Source organism: Pongo pygmaeus, chromosome 3 (genome assembly GCF_028885625.2).
Source record: "Pongo pygmaeus isolate AG05252 chromosome 3, NHGRI_mPonPyg2-v2.0_pri, whole genome shotgun sequence".
Classification (NCBI taxonomy): domain Eukaryota; kingdom Metazoa; phylum Chordata; class Mammalia; order Primates; family Hominidae; genus Pongo; species Pongo pygmaeus.
In genome coordinates this window covers 87,791,377-87,812,516 of record NC_072376.2, presented here as the reverse complement: position 1 = coordinate 87,812,516, position 21,140 = coordinate 87,791,377, and the positions used below count along the sequence as shown (strand labels likewise).

At 38.2% G+C, this 21,140-nt stretch overlaps 1 protein-coding gene across 5 annotated transcripts in view; it reads left to right on the top strand.

Annotated features, from left to right (window-relative positions):
• Positions 1 to 16,121, top strand: part of CDKL2 (cyclin dependent kinase like 2) — a 54,398-nt gene extending 38,277 nt beyond the window's left edge. Inside the window, exons 11-14 of one of the 5 annotated variants that reach the window (XM_054485766.2) lie at positions 920 to 1,043; positions 1,266 to 1,372; positions 10,989 to 11,077; positions 13,451 to 16,121. In XM_054485766.2, coding sequence (XP_054341741.1) covers positions 920 to 1,043; positions 1,266 to 1,372; positions 10,989 to 11,054 — 297 coding nt within the window. In that variant the 3' untranslated portion in view covers positions 11,055 to 11,077; positions 13,451 to 16,121. Of the gene's footprint in view, positions 1 to 919; positions 1,044 to 1,265; positions 1,373 to 10,988; positions 11,078 to 13,413 lie in introns of those variants that run through there. The other 4 variants (XM_054485767.2, XM_054485768.2, XM_054485769.2 and 1 more) reach the window with 4 other exon arrangements.
• Positions 16,122 to 21,140: the final 5,019 nt, after the last annotated feature.

The window sequence follows — 21,140 nt, the reverse complement described above, 5'->3', positions numbered from 1 at the left end:
AATAGCCTTAGTGCTTGTTCTTTGAAAAGAGTAAGCAGAAACATCCAAAAGAAAGAAACTCAAAAGCTCACTGCAGGACTCTTGAAGACTTTCTGGTAGCCAGAATGGCATAACTCACAGAATATTAAGTTTGAGGCATCAAGGAACCTCAATAACTTAATGTCATTATAAATATGTTTGTATGTATGTAGTTCATTATACATATGAATACAGGCTTTCTGTGATTCTCGAATGAAAAATATTGGAAAAGTGTCAAATTCATAAGGATGCAGAATTGAAGTGCTGCTGCTATTCCTCACTATTTTTTCTGACTTTATCAACTGTGAAATAATAGTACTAAGATCAGGAAAATAATTGAAGTTATAATTCTTTACTTAATAAATTGTATTCCTAGGAAGATATTATTATATTCTAACTCTGAGGAGCAAGACAAGGACAAATATAGAAAAATGAATAACAAAATTATACTGGGAAAGTGAAAAATAAGCTAGGGGGAGATATGATATATATGTGAAGATAAACTGTTCAAAATTTATGAAGACAACAGCAACTATTTGCTGAAAAGCCTAGGAAGTGTTGTAAGGCCCGACCTTGCTGGCCTGAAGAACCAGGGCATCAATGCCCATCTTTTAACCTTTTACTACTTGCTGGGACTTACACACTGATAATTGGCAAAGGGAGAAGGAGAAACTCATAGCAATCAAGTTATCTACTTGTTAGCAATTTTAACGAATTTAATAAGGAAGACATTTGAAATAATTGGATGAAATTTTTTTGTATTATTAACGTCCTTCAAATTTTTTATTACAGACCTTCAATTTCACAAATTTTAGGATATGAACATAGGAGTTACAGAAGAAGGAAAGCCTAGCTAACCCTGAAACTAATTCTTTTTTGTTGACTATGTTGATGATATTAGGTCTCTAGTGAAAAAACCCTCTTTTGGGCAAGTAAGAAAAGAAGAGAATACTCCAGGACAGATGTCCGTTTGCCTGAACTAAACTATAATCATCTCCCCGAACTAAGAGCACTGGAAGGCATAGGTGTGTTGATAATGCTTTTACTTTGTATAGTCTGTTTAGATTATTTAAAATGTATGTTAAATAAACAATTTAAAAATAAAAATTCATACTAGCTTTACATATTTAAGTATGTAAATACCTATTATAATAAGCACATACTGAGGAACAAGTAGAGAATGTGAAAAACTAAAAACTAACAAAATGTCTAATATTTTCACTGTGTTTATGGTCATTTCTATCTAGCTCGAAATTCCAGGCTAACAAAGAAAGAGAGCAAAATTCTTTCAGAATCTCGAATTCCTTCTCTGGCTGCTATTGACCTGCACACCCCCAGTATTACATTACATCAGGTACAGAAATACTCTTTATAGGATGGATAGAACTCGGGTCTCTCTCTTACTTACTAGTAAAGTATTTTAGGGAGAGTTTGCTCTTAAGAATTGTGCAGGTTTATTGGTGGGATCTATAACATTTTGCTTGCTAAAGTTTGTTTGATTCATTGCGCTTAGTACCTTTATTACATATATATTTACATAAACATTTCCTAACTTCCCATAATACTTTTTTTTTTTTTAGAGACATGGTCTCACTCTGGTGCCCAAGCTGGAGTGCAGTAACATGATACCAGCTCACTGCAGCCTCAAACCCTTGAGCTTAAGCAATCCAACTACCTCAGCCTCCCAAGTAGCTGAGATTACAGGCATGCACCACCATATCCAACTAATTTTTAAATTTTTTGTAGAGATGAGGCCTTGCTATGTTGCCTGGGCTGGTCTCAAAACTCCTGGCCTCAAGTGATCCTTCTGCTTTAGCTTCCCAAAGTGTTGGAATTACAGACGTGAGCTATGGCTCCTGGCCAGTAATCCATTTTTTATAGGTGAAAAATATGTGTGTCTGGGTATGCTGCCTAGCTACAGTTTTTATTAACTACTGGGTTTTTTTTTATATTTCATAGTATTTCACTACATTAACTCCAAAGTAATAAACAACCTACCTTTCAAAGGGAGAAACTCTGGAATTGTTTTTATTCTTCCAAAATAGTTTATCTATTTGACATATTTTCCCCAAGACAATCCATTTTATCCATGTTAAAGATTTGCTATTCCATATAGTCATTTTTTTTCTATCATTGCTCTTAACTTTTCAGAATATATGTGTTTCTATTACCTTTATATCAACAGCCATATCACTCATTTTTACACTGAACAAACTGGCAAAGTTAAATCTCCTGAGCCAACCATAACTAGCTACAAACTTTGGCTATGGACATTGTACTTTCCTTTTACTGCTTCAGACAGATTTTTCACCTTTGCTTGAAGCTAGGCAACTTTTGTTTTAGAATTAATTCTCCATCCTCATTATTAACACATTTCCATTTCATAGAGATTTCCTGTATGTTGTTCTTTATCCATGGTGATGCTTTTTCCACTGTTAACTCTTTTTTTATTTTTATTTTTTGAGACGGAGCCTCACTCTGTTGCCCAGGCTGGAGTGCAGTGGTGCAATCTCAGCTCACTGCAATCTTTGCCTCCCAGGTTCAAGTGATTCTTGTGCCTCAGCCTCCTGAGCAGCTGGGATTACAGGTGCGTGCCACCACACCCAGCTAATTTTTGTATTTTTATTAGAGGCAGGGTTTCACCATGTTGGCCAGGCTGGTCTTGAACTCCTGACCTCAAGTGTTCTGCCTGCCTCGGCCTCCTGAAGTGCTGGGATTATAGGCATGAGGCATTGCCCCCAGCCTCACTGTTAACTCTTTAATAGTTCTGTAGAGCTCTACAAAGGAGTAGTGTTACTGTGAGGATAACAATTATCTAGAGATGCTGATGAAAGGGTTTATTGCTGTGATTGCTTTGCCTTATCTCTTGCCAACAATTTCTATAGCAACATTTAATTAAAACTGAACAAATTCCTGTCATGTAAGAGATAATCACTGTCACAGATTCCACATTTAGGAACCATAGAGTATCAATACATTTCTTATATACTTCTTTACTTCTTTTTTTTGAGACAGGATTTTGCTGTGTCATCCAGGCTGGAGTGCAGTGGCAACATCATGGCTCACTACAGCCTTGATCCTCTGGGCTTAGGCAATCTTCCCATCTCAGCTTCCTGAGTAGCTGAGACCACAGGCGTGCACCAACACACCTGGCTATGAACCACTGTACCTGGCCTCTTTTTTTTTTTTGGACACATAGTCTTGCTCTGTTGCCCAGGCTGGAGTGCAGTGGCATGCTCATAGCTCACTACAGCCTTGAACTCCTGGGCTTAAGCCATCTTTCTACCTCAGTCTCCCAAGGAGCTGGGACTACAGGTGCAGGCTACCATGCCCAGCTAACACAATTTTTTTTTTAGAGATGGAGTCTATTTATCTATTTATCCATTTTTCAGCTGAGGGACAGTTGAGTTGTTTGCAGTTTTTGACAATTAAATGTGAAGTGTTATATAAACATTTGTAAATGTGTTTTTTGTGTGTGAATATACAGTTTCACATTTAGTTGGTAAATACCTGAAAATGGATTTGCTGGGTCATTTGGTAAGTATATGTTTAACTTTATAAGAAACTATCAAATTTTTCCAAAATGACTACACTATTTTGTATTTCAACCAGCAATGCATAATAATTTCACGTGTGCCTTATCCTCACCAATACTTGGTATTGTCAATTTAATTTTAGCCATTCTAATAGGTGTGAAGTGGCATCACATTGTGGTTTTAATTTGTATTTCCCTAATGACAAAGATGTTGAGAATCTTTTCATGTGCTTATTTGCACATGAAAGAGCTGTATATCTTCTTTGATGAAATATCTGCTCAAATCTTTTGCCCATTTTTAATGGTTGTTTGTTTTCACATTGTTGAGTCATTATTTATTTTGATGTTCAAATTAGTCCAGTTTTTCTAGTGGGATCCCCTTCAAGGTAGCTTCTGTCTCCTTTTGACAAGTCCTCATCATTCTTTGAGGAATTCCTTGCTATCTGGCACAACAGATAATGCGGATGGATTTGTACCAGCCTGAAATCAGCCATCTCTCTAAGGATCCCTAGTTTCCTTTAGTAGAAAATCATATTTAGAAATTAAGATCTGGGGTCTAGGTGTGTCCATTGATTTGGGGGGAGTCATTGTTCCAAGACCCTCTTAGTGGACAGAGCTAGGTACATAGACATATGTATATACATACACATTTACTATGAGTTTATTTCTATTTCTACCTATGGTTACTGAAATCTACAAAGATACCTCTAATTGTGAATCCAACACCCAGTTTTGGCCTAGTTTACTATTCTCTTCTTTAACAGTAAGAAATTTAGCTGTAAGTTATTCCATGTATAATTTAATATATGTACTTACTTGATTAATTATTTTATATATATCTAACCTCCTATTACTGCTACTATGATTTCCCTTTATTAAAAAAGATACTATTTGTCATGTTTTAACATTAAGGTTTTGTTAGCTTCATAAAACAAGTTGAGCAGTGGTCTTTCTTTATTTCCTGAAAAAGTTTAATAAGTTGGTGTTATTTGTTCCTTGAATATTAATAGAATTCACTGGTGAAGCCATCTATCCCAAGAGCTTTATTCTGGGGAAAGTTTTGGATAACTTTTTTTTTTTTTTTTTTTTTGAGACTGAGTTTTGCTCTTGTTGCCCAGGCTGGAGTGCAATGGTGCGATCTCAATCTCGGCTCACGGCAACCTCCGCCTCCTGGGTTTAAGTGATTCTCCTGCCTCAGCCTCCCGAGTAGCTGGGATTACAGGCATGTGCCACCACACCTGGCTAATTTTGTATTTTTAGTAGAGAAGGTGTTTCTCCATGTTGGTCAGTCTGGTCTCGAACTCCCGACCTCAGGTGATCCTCCCACCTCGGCCTCCCAAAGTGCTGAGATTACAGGCGTGAGCCACCACTCCCAGCCTGATTTCAATTTCTTTTTTTCTTTTTTTTTTTTGAGACAGAGTCTTGATCTGTCACCCAAGTTGGAGTGCAATGGCGCGATCTCGGCTCACTGCAAGCTCTGCCTCCCAGGTTCACGCCATCCTCCTGCCTCAGCCTCCCAAGTAGCTGGTACTACAGGCGCCCACCACTACGCCCGGCTAATTTTTTTGTATTTTTAGTAGAGACGGGGTTTCACCGTGTTAGCCAGGATGGTCTTGATTTCCTGACCTCGTGATCCGCCCGTCTCGGCCTCCCAAAGTGCTGGGATTACAGGTGTGAACCACTGCGCCGGGCCTCTCAATTTCTTTAAAAGATACAGTGCTATTCAGGTTTTCTGTTTCTTCTTGTGTCTCTTTTGGTAGATTGTATTTTTTAATCCTTTTGTTCGTGTCATACAATTTTTAAAATTTGTTGGCATGACGTTGTTCATAGCATTCTCTTATTGTCCTTTTGTTTTGTTTTTGCTTTTGAGACGGAGTCTTGCTCTGTCACCCAGACTGGAGTACAGTGGCACAATCTCAACTCACTGCAACCTCTACCACCTGGGATTAAGCGATTCTCCTGCCTCAGCCTCCCGAGTTACTGGGATTACAGGCATGAGCCACTACACTCGGCTAATTTTTGTATTTTTAGTAGAGACGGGGTTTCACCATGTTGGCCAAGCTGGTCTCAAACTTCTAACCTCCAGTGATACACCCACCTCAGCCTCCCGAAGTGCTGGGATTACAGGCGTGAGCCACTGCACTTGGCCTCTTATTGTCCTTTTAATATCTGTAAGGACTGTGATGATTATTCCTTATTTATTTTTACTTTATTATGTTTACTTTCTTTTTCTTGATCAGTATAGTTAGGAGTTTGTCAATTTTGTTGTGTTTTTCAACAAAATCAAGCCTTTGGCATTGTTAATTTCCTCTGTTATCTGTCAGTTCCCTATTTTATTGATGTCTCCTCTTAGTTTTCCCCTTTTACTTACTTTGGGTTTATTCTCTCAATTTTTCTAGGTTCTTAAGGAAACCCATCACTTGGTCACTTAGTTTTTTGTTTTTTGTTTTTTGTTTTTTTTGTAATGTAAACATGTAAAGCTACACATTTTCCTCTAAGCACTACTTTACCTTCATCCCACAGCTTTTGATATGTTGTATTTTCATTTCTATGCTTACTGAAATCTACAAAGATACCTTTAATTCTAATCCAACATCACAGAGTTTGGTGTAGTTTACCATACTCTTCTTTGACAGTGAGAAAATTAGCTGTATGTTATTCTATGTGTAATTTAATATGTTTACTTATTTGATTAATTATTTTGTATATATCTAACCTCCTATTACTGCTACTATAATTCCTTTTTTTGAGAAAGATATCTTTGTCATGTTTTAACATTAAGGTTAGTCCAGGCTGGGTGCAGTGGCTCACGCCTGTAATCCCAGCAATTTGGGAGGCTGAGGCGGGCAGATCACAAGGTCAGGAGATCAAGACCATCCTGGCTATCATGGTGAAACCCCATCTCTACTAAAAATACAAAAAAATTAGCTGGGCGTGGTGGCAGGTGCCTGTAGTCCCAGCTACTCAGGAGGCTGAGGCAGGAGATTGACGTGAACCTGGGAGGCAGAGCTTGCAGTGAGCCGAGATGGTGCCACTGCACTCCAGCCTGGGTGACAGAGCAAGACTCCATCTTCAAAAAAAAAAAAAAAAAAAAGGTTAGTCCAAACATTTTCTAATTTCCCTTGTAATTTCTTCTCTGACCTATGAATTATTTAGAAATGTTGTTTAATAGCCAGGTATTTGAGGTTTCCCTAGATATCTTATTACTGATTAATTTGTAATTTAATTCCATTGTAGTCAGAGAATACACTCAGTGTGATCTTGATTTTTTTAGATTCAATGAGACATGTTTTATGGTCTACGGTCTATCTTGGTGATTGACTTTGTTCCCTTGAAAAAATATATATTCTTTGTTGTTGGATTAATTGTTCTATAAATGTGAAATTAGATCAAGGTGGTTAATAGTACAGTATTCTTCAGATCATCTATGCTCTTAATTTTTTTTGTTTAGGTCTATCAGTTCTTGAAAGAGTGCTGTTAAAGTCTTTTATTATGTTGTAGAGTTGCCTATTTCTCTCTTATATGTTTATTTTAATTTAATTTAATTAATTTATTTATTTCAAGACAGAGTCTCGCTTTGTTGCCCACGCTGGTCTTAACCTCCTGATCTCAAGTGAGGGAGGCATTGGCCTCCCAAAGTGCTGGGATTACAGGCATGAGCCACCATACCTGGCCTGTATCTATTTATTTTTGCTTCATGTATTTTATTATTTTGCTTCATGTATTTATTATTTTTTTTTAGAAATGGGGTCTCACTCTGTTGCCCAGGCTGGAGTGCAGTGGCATGATCATAGCTCACTGCAACCTTGAATTCCTAGGATCAAGCGATCTTCCCCCATCAACCTCCTGAGTAACTAAGACTACAGGCACAGCTCACCGCACCCAGCTAATTTTTTTCCTTTTTGTTTTGAGAGATGGGATCTTGCTCTGATGTTGTGGCTGGCCTTGCTGTGTTGCTCAAACTCCTGACCTCCTCCTGAGCCTCCTGAGTAGCTGGGATTACAGGAGTGAGCCACCACACCTGGCTGCTTTATGTATTTTAAATCTCTATTATTAGGTATTTGCGCATAATTGTTTTGTCTTTCTGATACATTGTACCTTTTCTCATTATGAAATGCCTCTCTTTTTCTCTGGTAGTGGTCTGTGCTTTGAAGTCTATTTTATCTGATATTAAAATAGCCATTCCAAACTTCTTATACGTATGTTTGCATGGTAAATCTTGTTGATTTCATTTACTTTCACCCTATCTGTTTTTTATATTTATATTTAAAGTGTTTCTTTCACAGACAGCATATAAATAGGATCTTTCCTTTGTATACATTCTGTCAGTCTTTGCCTTTTAATTGGAATGTGTATTCGTTTATTATTTCTGCTACCTCAGAGATATGGTAGTGCCCCCTTATCTATAGTTTTGCTTTCTGCACTTTCAGTTACCTATGGTCAACTGTGGTCTGAAAATGTTAGTGGAAAGTTCCAGAAATAAACGGTTCTTAAGTTTTAAATTGCACACCATTTTGAATAGCCTGATGAAATCTTGAGCTGTCCTGCTCTGTTCTGCTCGGGACATGAATTGTCCCATTGTCGCGTGTATCCATGCTGTATACATGTATGCTACCTACCCTTTTATTGCTTAGTAGCTGTCTAGGCTTTCAGTTTCAGATAAAAAAAACACAGTACTGTATATTTAGGGCTTGGTACTATCTGAGGTTTCAGGCATCCGCTGGGGGCCTTGGAACATATCCCTCGTGGATGGGGGGGACTACTTAACACAGTAAATTAATATCCATTTTTTATCTCACAGTTTCTGGGTCAGAAGCTAGGGCACAGCTGCTTCTCTGCATGAGTCTCATAGGTGGAAATCAAGGTGTCTACAGGGCTGCATTATTTTCTGGAGGCATTAGGGGAGAAACCATTTCCAGGTTCACTTGGGTTGTTGGGCTAATTTAGTTCCATATGGTTGTAGGGCAGAAGTCCCTATTTCCTTGCTGGCTAACAGCTGGGGGTTGTTCTCAGCTTCTAGATGCCACCCACATTCCTTGGCTCATGGCCCACTTCCTCTGCCTTCAAAGCCATCAACAGTGGTCAAATCTCTCTTACACTTGGATCTCTCTGACCACTCCTTCTGCCACATCTCTGACTTACTCTGATGCTAAGAGCTCACATGATTACACTGGGCCCACGAAGATAATCTATCCTAATTAGTAACATTTAACAGCTAATTAGTAACAATTAACAGCTAATTAGTAACATTTATTCCATGTACAAAGTCCCTTCATATCGGTACTGAAATTAATTTGATTAACTAGCTAGGGACAGGAATCTTAAGGGCATAGCTTTACAATCCTGCTGACCACAGAATGTTTAGACCATTAACATTTAATGTGATAATTGATATTTTTGGATCTAGTCCCATCTTTTTATTATTTGTTTTCTGTTTGCTCCTCTGTTTTTCCTTTCCAGTTTTCTTTTGTTTTTGAATAGTTTTAGTATTTTTTCGGCAATATCTTTTTATATTTTTTTTAGTGATTGCTCGAGGAATTACAACGTATATCACTAATTTTTCATAGTCTACATTGTACCCCTTGAAATAAAAAGTACGAATTGCCCATCCATTTCTCCATCATCCAGGAAAGACGTTGGTTTTGAGGTTGACATACCTATAAAGGACAGTAACTACCATGGCTTCCACCGCTTTGGCAAAACCTCAGATGTGTGGTCTTCTGGCCAAATGTCTGCGATTTCATATTGTTGGAGCCTTTATTGTATCCCTGGGGGTTGCAGCTGTCTGTAAGATTGCTGTGGCTGAACCAAGAAAGAAGACATACGCAGATTTCTACAGAAATTATGATTCCGTGAAAGATTTGGAGGAGATGGGGAAGGCTGGTATCTTTCAGAATACGAAGTGATTTTGGAATACAAAGGATTTCTTTGGGTTGAATTACCTGGAAGTTTGTCACTTACCTGTGTTCCTGAGCTATGAAACATGAATATGTGGTCTAAGAAATAGTTTCTCTTGATAAATAATTAACAACAAAAAAAGTAGGAACCTTGCAAACATATTCCCTTCTCCCCAGTTTGCACTTTAAGTTAGAACTTCATATGTACTACATTTACATGTCTTCAGAACCCCAATACGTTGTATGTTTTGTTTTAAACAGTCATAAATAGTTTAAACAATTTATGAGAAAAAGTTGTCTTTTATATTTACCTAGCTCTTTACCATTTCTGTCGGTCTCTCTTTTTCCCTAGATTTTCCTCTGGTATTATTTTCCTTCAGCCTGAAAAGCTTCTTGTTAGCATTTCTTGCAGAGCAGGTCTGACGGTGACAAATGTTCTTAGTTTTTCTTCATTTGAGAATGACTTTATTTTACTTTAATTCTTGAAGTATATTTTATTGGATATGGAATTTGGATTGACATATATATATTTTTTTTTCCTCCCAGCACTATAAAGATGGGATTCTTCTGTCTTCTGATCTCTGTAATTTCTGGTGGGAAATTCTCAGGCATTTGAATTGTTTCCCTATATTTAATGTTTCATTTTCCTCTAGCTGCTTTCAAGATTTAATTTTTATCTTTTCATTAGCTTAAATATGATGTATCTAGACATAGTTTTCTTTGAGTTTGTCCTGTTTGGGGTTTGCCAGCCTTCTTGAATCTTTAAACTTACATATTTTACCAGATTTGGGGAGTTGTTGGTCATTGTTTTTTGAAATTTTTTTTTCTGCCATAATCTCTCACCTCTCCTTCTGAGAGTCTAATGATATGTATGGTAGACCATTTAGTATTTTCTCATAGGTTCCCGAGACTGTGTTCACTTTTTCCTAATCATTTTTCTTTCTGTTCTTCAGATTGGGCCATTTCTATTCATCTATCCTCAAGTTCTCTGACTTTTTACTTTATCATCTTCATTCTGCTATTAAGCCCATCCAGTGAGATTTTAAAATTTCAGATACTGTGCTTTTTAGTCCTAAAGTATACATTTGGCTCCCTTTTATAGCATCTATTTCTCTGCTAAGAATTCCTATCCCTTCATTCATTTCAAGTATGTTTTCCTTTACTTCATGTAGCAGAGTTATAAGGGCTGCTTCAAAGTCTTTATATGATGGTTCCAACAGGTTTTTGTTTTTGTATTTTTGTAATAAGTAGAAGAGATGGGCTGTAGTGGGCTTACACTGCCTTGGCAGATCAGAAGTATCTTTTAACATATGCATAAACTAAGATCAAAGAATAACATCCACTCAGCAGTAATGTTTGGGACTAAAGAAAAGGAAAAGAACAATGTCCCCTTACTTCATTCTTTTCCATGTAGGCAACTTGCGCTATGAATAGTTAATTATAAACATCTAATATTTGAACAAATAGAATTGAAATTTTGGGGAAGTAGAACTTTTGCAATTACTGAGAACCTATGATGCTCTATTATTAATTTATAGGTATCAGGACCTCCCCTGTCAGATGATTCAGGGGCTGATTTGCCTCAAATGGAACACCAGCACTGAGAACCATTTTGGTTCTGAACTGGGTAGGTGTGATTTCTCGTACTTAAAGCTGTGTAGCCTTTCACAGGTACTATTTTGTGGCTTGCTGAATACCAATTTCTCAGTTGAAACCTTCTCCATTGATTGATTCCATGAAAACTTCTGATAGAGAAAGAGTTGTGCCACTTAGAAAACCAGAAGTAGTATTTGTCTCTGAGATGAAATCCCTTTTCACAGAGCATACATCTCTTGCTCTTAAACTAATCTCCTGCATTTTATTGGATATAGTAATGTGAATTTAGGGTGACAAGTGCTCAAGAAAGATATATACCTATCTCCCTTATCAGTCATTTGCCCTGTGGGCCTGTAAAGCAAGATTGATTGATTATAGTGATGCCTCGCTTAATGTTCTGAAAGATGCATCCTTAGGTGATTTCACTGTTATGCTAACATCATAGTTTACTTACACAAACCTAGAAGATATAACCTACTATACTCTTAGGCTGTGTGGTATAGCCTATTTCTCCTAGGCTACAAGCCTGTACAGCATGTTACTGTACTGAATACTGTAAGCAATTGTAACACAATGGTAAATATTAATATATCAAAACATAGAAAAGGTAATGCATTGTACTATGATGTTACTAGCTACAATGTCACTAGGCAATAAGAATTTTCAGCTTCATGATAATCTATGGGACTACCATTGTATATGCAGCTCATTGTTGACCTAAACATTGTTATACAGTGCATGATTATACTTGGCAATATTTTTCCCAATAAAGAGAGATCAGTGCTATACCAAATTATTGACTTCCTTTTAAATATAACTTTTTTAGTATTAAAAAAAACAAAACAAAAATCAGACTTTTTTTTTTGAGATGGGATCTTACTGTGTTGTCCAGGCTGGAGTGCAGTGGTGTGATCTCGGCTCACTGCAATCTCTGCCTCCTAGGCTGAAGCGATCCGCCCACCCCAGCCTCCTGAGTAGCTGGGGCCACAGCTGTGTGCCACAAAGCCCAGCTAATTTTTTTGTATTTTTGGTAGAGACGGTGTTTCACCATGTTGCCCAGGGTGGACTCGAACTCCTGAGCTCAAGTGATCTGCCCGCCTTGGCCTCCCTAAGTGCTGGAATTAGAGGTGTGAGCCACCATGTCTGGCCAATCAGACCATTTTGAATGATACTTTATTTGCTCAAGCAAGTCATTCAATGTTTAATATCTCATTAACTATGTAAAATATTATGATGATAAATTCCCACATTCTCACAACTGTATTTATTTATTTATTTTTTTGAGATGGTGTCTTGCTCTGTCACCCAGGCTGGAATGCAGTGGCACAATCTCGGCTTACTGCAACCTCCAAGTGATCCTCATGCCTCATCCTCCTGAGTAGCTGGGATCACAGGTGTGTGCCACCATGCCCAGCTAATTTTTGTATATTTAGTAGAGGTGGGGTTTCACCATGTTGGCTAGGCTGGTCTTGAACTCCTGAACTCAGGTGATCTTCCCGCCTTGGCCTCACAAAGTGCTGGGATTACAGTCATGAGTCACCACGCCCAGCCCCTAACTGTATTATTGGAATTAATCTGTTAACCTTTACAAAGCATTTTGAGCATCTGTGACATCAAAGGTGAATTTACTGTGAAGTGAACAAAGCTTAAGTTTTGATCTTTCATTTGCACAGGTCCTTTCAAGGCCCTGGGAGAGTCTTTGCAATGCATTCATTTGAGTTAATTCATGTTGAGCAATGAACAACTAATTCATACAAACTGTGTAAACTACAGGATCTGCAAAACTTGGATGCGTTTTGTCAAAATTAGTCATTATTTGCATGAAAAGAGATATGTGTTACACATGATAGTTTTTTTTTTTTTTTTTTGAGACGGAGTTTCGCTCTTGTTGCCCAGGCTGGAGTGCAATGGCATGATCTCTGCTCATTGCAACCTCCACCTCCCGGGTTCAAGTGATTCTCCTGCCTCAGCCTCCCGAGTAGCTGGGATTACAAGCATGGGCCACCATGCCCGGCTAATTTTGTTGTATTTTTAGTAGAGACGGGGTTTCTCCATGTTGGTCAGGCTGGTCTCGAACTCCCAACCTCAGGTGATCTGCCCACCTCGGCCTCCCAAAGTGTTGGGATTACAGGCGTGAGCCACCGCACCTGGCCACACGCATGATAGTTTTGATTGGTAATTATTCTAAAGATTGTCTTAAAAATTTGCTTTTGATACATCTAATTGAAATCTAAGCTTTTCTTAAACTACATAGTACCCACCAATATTATCAATATATACAGTGTGAGAAAGCAAGTGAGATAAAAATTAATTTTCAGAAAGATTTTTTTGTAAAATAGTTGGTGGTATATCCTCCTGTGCTTTTAGATGATGCTCTTGAACTTGAGATGACATCTTCTTGCAGCAAGAATGCTGATATCCCAAGAGGAGAGATTCATGGTTTTGATCATTTCCTTCTGAAATGCCTGCATTTTCTGAGGAAGGCCTTCTAGAAGAGGGAAAGACAAAGACTTCCAAATGTTTCAAAGGAAGATTGAACAAATGGCCCTCCCCAACTGTTATCCCATTACCTTTCACGTCCACCGATGCTATTTCAAGATATATCCAGTGGAATAACAGTGATATGGTTCTTGCTACATGAATGTGTATTTACTGTTAGGAGATTGTATATTTTAAGTTACCCATGATTAAAAGTGTGTAAAAAAGGGGGACAGAGAGAAATATTATAAAAGGCCATGTTACTCATGCGTTGAACTTTGTGTGTTTTGTGTATAAATGTGTACATTTATTTAGGAGTGGGTTTGGTGGGGTTAGGTGATAAAAATTAGGATCAGTTGAAGAAAATTGAAGAAACTAGGATCAGTAAGAGAAACTGTTTGCTTTACCTGAATTTAACTATGAAAACACACTTAACAATCTTACACATTTCTAGATATTAAGGGAATATGTAACTCCTGTCCATGGGTCGATGTGTATCTTTGGCTTCTGTAATTATTGTTGATATTCTATCAGTGTATTATGAGACTCTGGCCTCTCTGCAGATCTTCTAAGAACCACACTAATGAAAGCTTGACAGAGAAACCTTCTCTTTTGAATGACTTACTACAACTCTGGCATTGGTTAGTTCTATGTATTGTAAGATTCTGGTGCTAATGCTCCGTACAGAACTGATCAGGACTGATTACTCTTCTGTGGACCAATTGCTATTGAACCACCCAGCTGAAGAGGCTTTGGGGAGAGAATGTTCATTATTATGGACTCCACTTTTGTCCCCTGGTAGTTTAAGGGTGATACTAGCATCCAGAGAAGTTCCTGTCTCCTTGTGGCCTCAAACACTTAGGCCTTCTCAAAAGCTTTTCACCAAGGTGCAAAATCATTTACCTACATTCCACACATCTTTTCCAATGCATGGATCCAAAACTTTTTAGGGGAGGAATAAACTAAGTTGGCTACAGATTCTTGATTTCTGGGTTTCTAGACATGTTCTGCATTTATCATTTTAGAGAATGGTTGTTTAGGGAACCAGAATTTGTGTGAGGTTTTTTTTTTTTTTTTTTTGCCTTAACCAATTAATAGTGTGTTGCTTTTTTTCCAAAGCCATTGACTAGAACTTAGCTGAAGAATTTAACTAGAACTTTTCTTTGTTACTCTGAGGAGCTTAATATTGAAACTCTGACCTTGGATATTTAAGTTGCGCTACTCAAAAGAGTAGGACATTCAAGAGGAGGCAAATAAGGGGTTTCAATGTACAAGTCTATAGGTGGTGGTTAAATTAAAATTTGGTCTTGATTTAAAAGCTCTACTTTTAATCTGTGACCAGGTGTTTGACTACATTAGTATGGATAACATGCTGAAAAAACTAGGGTATCAGCATTAATAGGCTGCATATTAAAATGTTACTATTTTATTTTTACTTTGAAAAACACTGCCAATAGATTCTGCAGCATGGCAAACAGGCAATACTTAAAGCCAAATGGCGCTTCGGCTTATTTCAATACTATTTTTATGTAAAGATCAGTGTGAAAATATCAGCTCAATGGTTGAGGTTCTAGGATCAATTACCTTGCAGTTTTTATACTAGCTTTTGGTATCTTTTGCCTATTAAAACACCTTGTGAACTTTAGAATTAAGGAACTAAAAAATATTTACTGTAAGTCCAAGTTACAACTTGAGGATCATATCTAATTAGAACTGTCGCAGAACTACTAGAAAAAGAAGATTCTGCAAATTGGTTTCAGTGATTCTTGTTGATGTAATCAACAAGATTACATAATCATCAACAATAATAGATATTGAACCAAAATGATCCTTTTTTAAAGTTTAAGGTTATTTAGTTTCTCTTGCAAGGATATGATTTAGTCACACACTAATAGGGAATATGTGTATGTACTGGTGGGGAGCAGTGGGCTTGCTGCGTGTATGTATGTTTTAAAATTAATAAATATTATCTTACTGGGCTCCATAGATGGTTTTAACTTAGATTTATTTAATGAAGAGGCCATAAATAATATATACACTACTGTATGGTATTTAACAAGCAAATTTTAAATCTGTTAATTCTTCTGGAAAACTTTGGATGTAGGGATGGCAAGCTAATTTTCTTGTATAGCTGGTGATATAAGCAGCATGGTCATAAAATAACATTTCTTGTAAAGACTAACTGGTAAAAGTTGTGACAGAACCTGGTTTTCCTTACTGAGAATCCCTTGCTTGCTTAGAATATCTGACTTCCCATTGAAATGGAACATAGAAAATGTGTTTTCTTATGTGACTCTCATTATTGGTTCCTTTATCTTAGTTGTGCTACAATATAAGGCTGTACCTGTAATACACTATGTATCAGACTAGACTGAAAAATGTGATCGATTTGTTTTCTAAGCCCTCCTCTATATAACTGAACCATGGTCAGGGGATTAGAGAAACAACAGAGCACTACTCCTAAGGCTTTAGGCTAGTCTTAGTGAATTGGACTAAATGGATTTTTCTCTGTTGTTTTTTGCATTAAGTGTTTTTGCACTAGAAGAGGGTGCTTAACACTCCTCTGTCTATATGAATAAAAAATTATGTTCTCACATTGTTTTCTCAAGGGTCTTATTTTTTCTCTTGATAGCGTCAGACATGGAATAACTAGAAAATGTAATTAACGTACAGCATATTTTTTTCTTAACATGCCCTCTGAGAAGTAAGTACCTTATGTTATCACTCGTGGGTAACTTGTGATTTAGAGCTTTGTGTTTATAGATATTTGTGGATATCTGATGTTGAATATATTCTGAGAAATTTTCTTTAAAACCAAAACCCATCCACAACACAGCATTTTTCTTTGTTTTCAGTGAAAATTTAGTTTTGCCCATTGCACACTCTTAATTTCCATATTCTCTACTTTGGCACTCAGGGCCATCTCCTGTAGAAGTGAAGTTTCTGGTAACATTTTGGAAAATGTATTGTCGATTAATATGAACATATAAGAAAGGTTCAGGGAAATGAAAACAACATATCTTAATTCAGCATGTTTTCCTATCCCTAAGCTAGGGTAGGGTCTCCTATCAGTCTGGAGAACAGGCTTTCATATCAGTTTACCTCCCACCAGCTATCCCATCTGCTCTAGACCTGGAAAGTGATCTTCATTAATCTTGCTGCTAGGATTTAAAGCTATCCCCTGACCGCACCCACCCCCCACAACAAAATAATGTTTTAATTGGTCACTTCCCTCCTTAACCTGTTTTATTATTTTATTTTATTATTACTATTTTTTATAGAGATGGGGTCTCACTATGTTGCCCAGGCTGGTCTTTAACTCCTGCGCTCAAACGATCCTCCTTCCTTGGCCTCCCAAAGTGCTAGAATTACAGGCAAGAGCCACCACGCGCGGCCTCCTCAACCTGTTTTTAGTTGTCTTCCTTGGCTTCTCACTCTTTTTGTTTACATGTATACCTATCTCCCCCCCAATTTTTTTTTCCCTTTAACTAGAAAAGCCATTTATTGAAAGGTGTTAAGTTGCTCCTCAACCCACCAGAAGAGTCAGGGTTAGATTCTGAAGGCACACAGGCAAGAACAATACCCAGTGTCACTGCCTCGCTAAATTTTCAGTGTCTATAAAGATGGGGAACCTTATTTATCTATTTTTGCTCCACACCATCTAGCACAGTAATAACCCTATGAAAGTAGGAATGTTATTCATGTTTTATAGGCAAGATAATAGGCTTAGAAAACTTAAGGAATTGACTCAGTGTCACTCAATAAATGATAGAGCCATGAGTGTTGAAATAAATATATGATTATGATTATTTAGAGCTGGAATTAATTTTTAAAATCTGTTTAGATAATATAACATTGAGAGCTTAGACTCCTGGAGCTACATGCTTCCTCATTTACTTCTAGAGGAGAAGACAAGGAGTTTCCCCAGCCATTAAACAACACTTCACTGTCATTGAGCCTAATTTGGATACTACTCATCCTTGAATCAATCACAATAGCTAGGTGAATGACAAGCACTGATGGGCTTGAACCTTGGACCTCTGTTAAATTCCCTTCCTTGAATTAATAATGGGATCAAAGGGAAACTGGATTATACTGATTGGCTTAGGCCAATTGCAGCCCACCCATGGAACCACGTGGCTTCCACAAAGCAGGGCAGGCACAGAACGGACATTGGAAAAACGATCACAGTGCTAACCAGAGATGGACATTTTTGAAGCTGCAAAAGCAATGCTTTATTTTAGATTTGGATTGATTTTACCAAATTGTCCCTCAAAAAGACTGTACTAATTTATATTCTTACCAACAGTATATGAGAAAATTTTCTCACGTTAGATATTAATAGTTTCCATTTTGGCCAGATAGATGGGTGAAACTTATCTTGCTTTGGTTTACATTTTCTTGATTACTACTGAGGTTACACATATTCTGATATATTTTATATATATATATGTGTGTGTGTCATTTGAATTGCTTCTGTGAATAAAAAATATTAAGGTCTTTAAAAAAAGTAAAGCAGATTTTAGTTTGAGTATTGGAGGCTTCCCTCTATAGTTGGTTTTCCTATATCTGACAACAAGGGAAAAACCAGATTCAGATAATAGGGTTTGGCTCAAAACATATTGTGGATAAAAAATGATTTTTGAGAAATGCAACCCAGCCAGAAGAATGCTTTTTTTAAAAATTTGAGATGGAGTCTCCCGCTGTCTCCCAGGCTGGAGTGAAGTGGAGCGATCTTGGCTCACTGCAACCTCCGCCTCCCGGGTTCAAGAAATTCTCCTGCCTCAGCCTCTTGAGTAGTTGGGATTACAGGCATGCACCACTTTCATGCGCGTCCGTGTGAAGAGACCACCAAACGGGCTTTGTGTGAGCAATAAAGCTGTTTATTTCACCTGGGTGCAGGTGGGCTGAGTCTGAAAAGAGAGTCAGCGAAGGGAGATAGGGGTGGGGCCGTTTTATAGGATTTGGGAAGGTAATGGAAAATTACAGTCAAAGGGGGTTGTTCTCTGGTGGGCAGGGGTGGATCTCACAAAGTACATTCTCAAGGGTGGGGAGAATTACAGAGAACCTTCTTAAGGGTGGGGGAGATTACAAAGTATATTGATCAGTTAGGGTGGGGCAGGAACAAATCACAGTGGTGGAATGTCATCAGTTAAGGCTGTTTTTACTTCTTTTGTGGATCTTCAGTTACTTTAGGCCATCTGGATGTATACGTGCAAGTCACAGGGGATGCGATGGCCTGGCCTGGGCTCAGAGGCCTGACAACCACCACGCCTGGCTAATTTTTGTATTTTTAGTAGAGATGGGGTTTCTCCATGTTGGCCGAGTTGGTCGCAAACTCCTGACCTCAGGTGATCCGCACACCTCGGTCTCTCAAAGTGCTGGGATTACAGGCTTGAGCCACCGCGCCCGACCAGAATATATTTTAAAATTACACTTGTTTTAAGTAAGATAGGTCCCCTTTCTTCTTCTGGGTTTTGGGAGGAAATAAGTCAATGAGAGATTAACACATCTCCCTCCTGGGGCAGAGGGATGGAGAAGCCAGTTCTGCTTGGATGGACAGGACTTATTTACGGAAAGTTATGAAAGATCTGAGCTCTGGGATTGCGCCGTTGACCTCACATTCATTTCACTAGGATGACACCTTATTCCCTGGGCTCTGTTGAGGACTGCCTGGTGCTGCCAAGCCGTGATCCAGGAGGTGGCAGTAAAGCCCCTCTCACTGCAAGCCATAGCTTTCCCAAGGGCAAAAATACTAAAATCTGTGACGAATTTTACCTGAGGGGTATTATCTGTTTCTTTTTGTCCATGCATTCGATAAATGGTCTTCTTTTTCCATTTTAAAGAGCAGTGTTAAGGAGTGCTCAAACTATTTGAACTACAGGCGTGGCCAGGGAGAACTTAAAAGACAGGCCATCAGACGGCACTGCTGGTGGAGGGGCGCCCCCTGGTGGGTGGACATTGTTAGTTAAACACTAGTAGAGCAGGTTCCTAGGTGTTTAGGAAGCAGAAGAGATCCAATGCACTTGACCTGCTCAGTCTCTGCGATTATGTCAGGGCCTCCCTAATGTCAGCAGGTGGCCGGTAAACTCAGAGGTCAGCAAGGCAGAACCAGTGGCTTGAGGGGGGTCTAGGCTGGAGAGAGCATGGGGGTGGTGGGGAAGAGCTGTGGACTTCACTGAGAATCCCGAACAAGAAAAACAAGTTGGAGAATTATGAAAATGTTGGCAGGTGGGTAAAGGCAGAGTGGAAGGAAAAATTTCACTTCCAAGGATGCCAGCCTAATAAGGGTTCTGAACATCTTTGGAATTAATTGGAAACATGGTTTTCATTGTGATGTCTGTGTAAGTGGCAAAATGTAAGTCAATCTTCATAATGCTTGGAAATTTGAAGATGAGTCTGCACTGCCACTGGCTTTCCTTCTTGATTATATTTGGAGTACAGCATAGGGAGTTTGCATGGTGCAACCCCAGACACATTTCCAACCTTTATAGCGGTTGGTTAATATGTGTATTTAGCCATCAGTGCACTCAAATTCCGAATCTGAAAAAGTGCAGGGCATAATGTTGTTTCGGGAAAATAAGCCATGTATTTTGTGTCTAAAATTTAAACCCTTGATACACTTCTCAACATGTTGATTTGAAAAACAGAATCACCAAAGAAAAATGCAGAGGGACTGTAGAAAAGGAGAAATGTATTGCCAATACGGAAACAGAACTTTAAATTTTTATTGCTATGACTCTATGAAATCTACCTCTATCCTGAGTGAGGGTGAGCATCTAATTATCCAGGTGGAGTAAATTGTAAAAGATGTTTGTAAAGAAGTTAAAAAAATTTATTATGTGCAGAACATGTAATAATCTTTTAATTTAGAACATAAGCCAGGAAGTAAATAAATTTTGCTGGCAGAAAATCAATTTCTCTGTGCTTATTGAACAGATCTTTGAAGAATAACAGTTTGAGGAGCCATCTCAAATAATTAGCCTTCCAAGGAAACCTATGTATCTTGACCTGGCCCTGGAGGAGGGGTTTTAGAAATAGGACTGGACTCAGTTTAAAAAAGAGACAGTGATAGATCCTGCTAATAGAAGTTTGAGAGAATCACAAAATTAAGTCAGCAATTGAATTGGAGTGTTCTCTATCTCTGGTTGCCGTTCCTACCTACCCTGCAACAGACTACTGAAAGAGAGAAAATTGCATCTACAGTGAAACAGAGAATTCATTTTAAAAGAGAAATTCCTTTAAAAAATCCTGAAAGGAGATTGAAAGCATACATCGGTGACCAGTAACTATTTTATTCAGGAGAGACGTGTGTGCCTTATCTTTCTCTCCTCAATAGTTCTTTTTTTTCTGGGTGAAGATTTTAAAATCTTGAGGCTTCCCTTGAATATATGTGAACTGATATGTAGAAGAAAATAGGGTTAAATAGCAGGATGTTTAAAAATTCATTTATTTACCAAATATTTATTGAGTGCAGACCATGTTTTAAGTCCTGGGGATAAAGAAGTGAACAAAGGCCGGGTGTGGTGACTCACGCCTGTAATTCCACCACTCTGGGAGGCTGAGGCGGATGGATTGCTTGAGCTCAGGAGTTCAAGAACAGCCTGGGCAACATG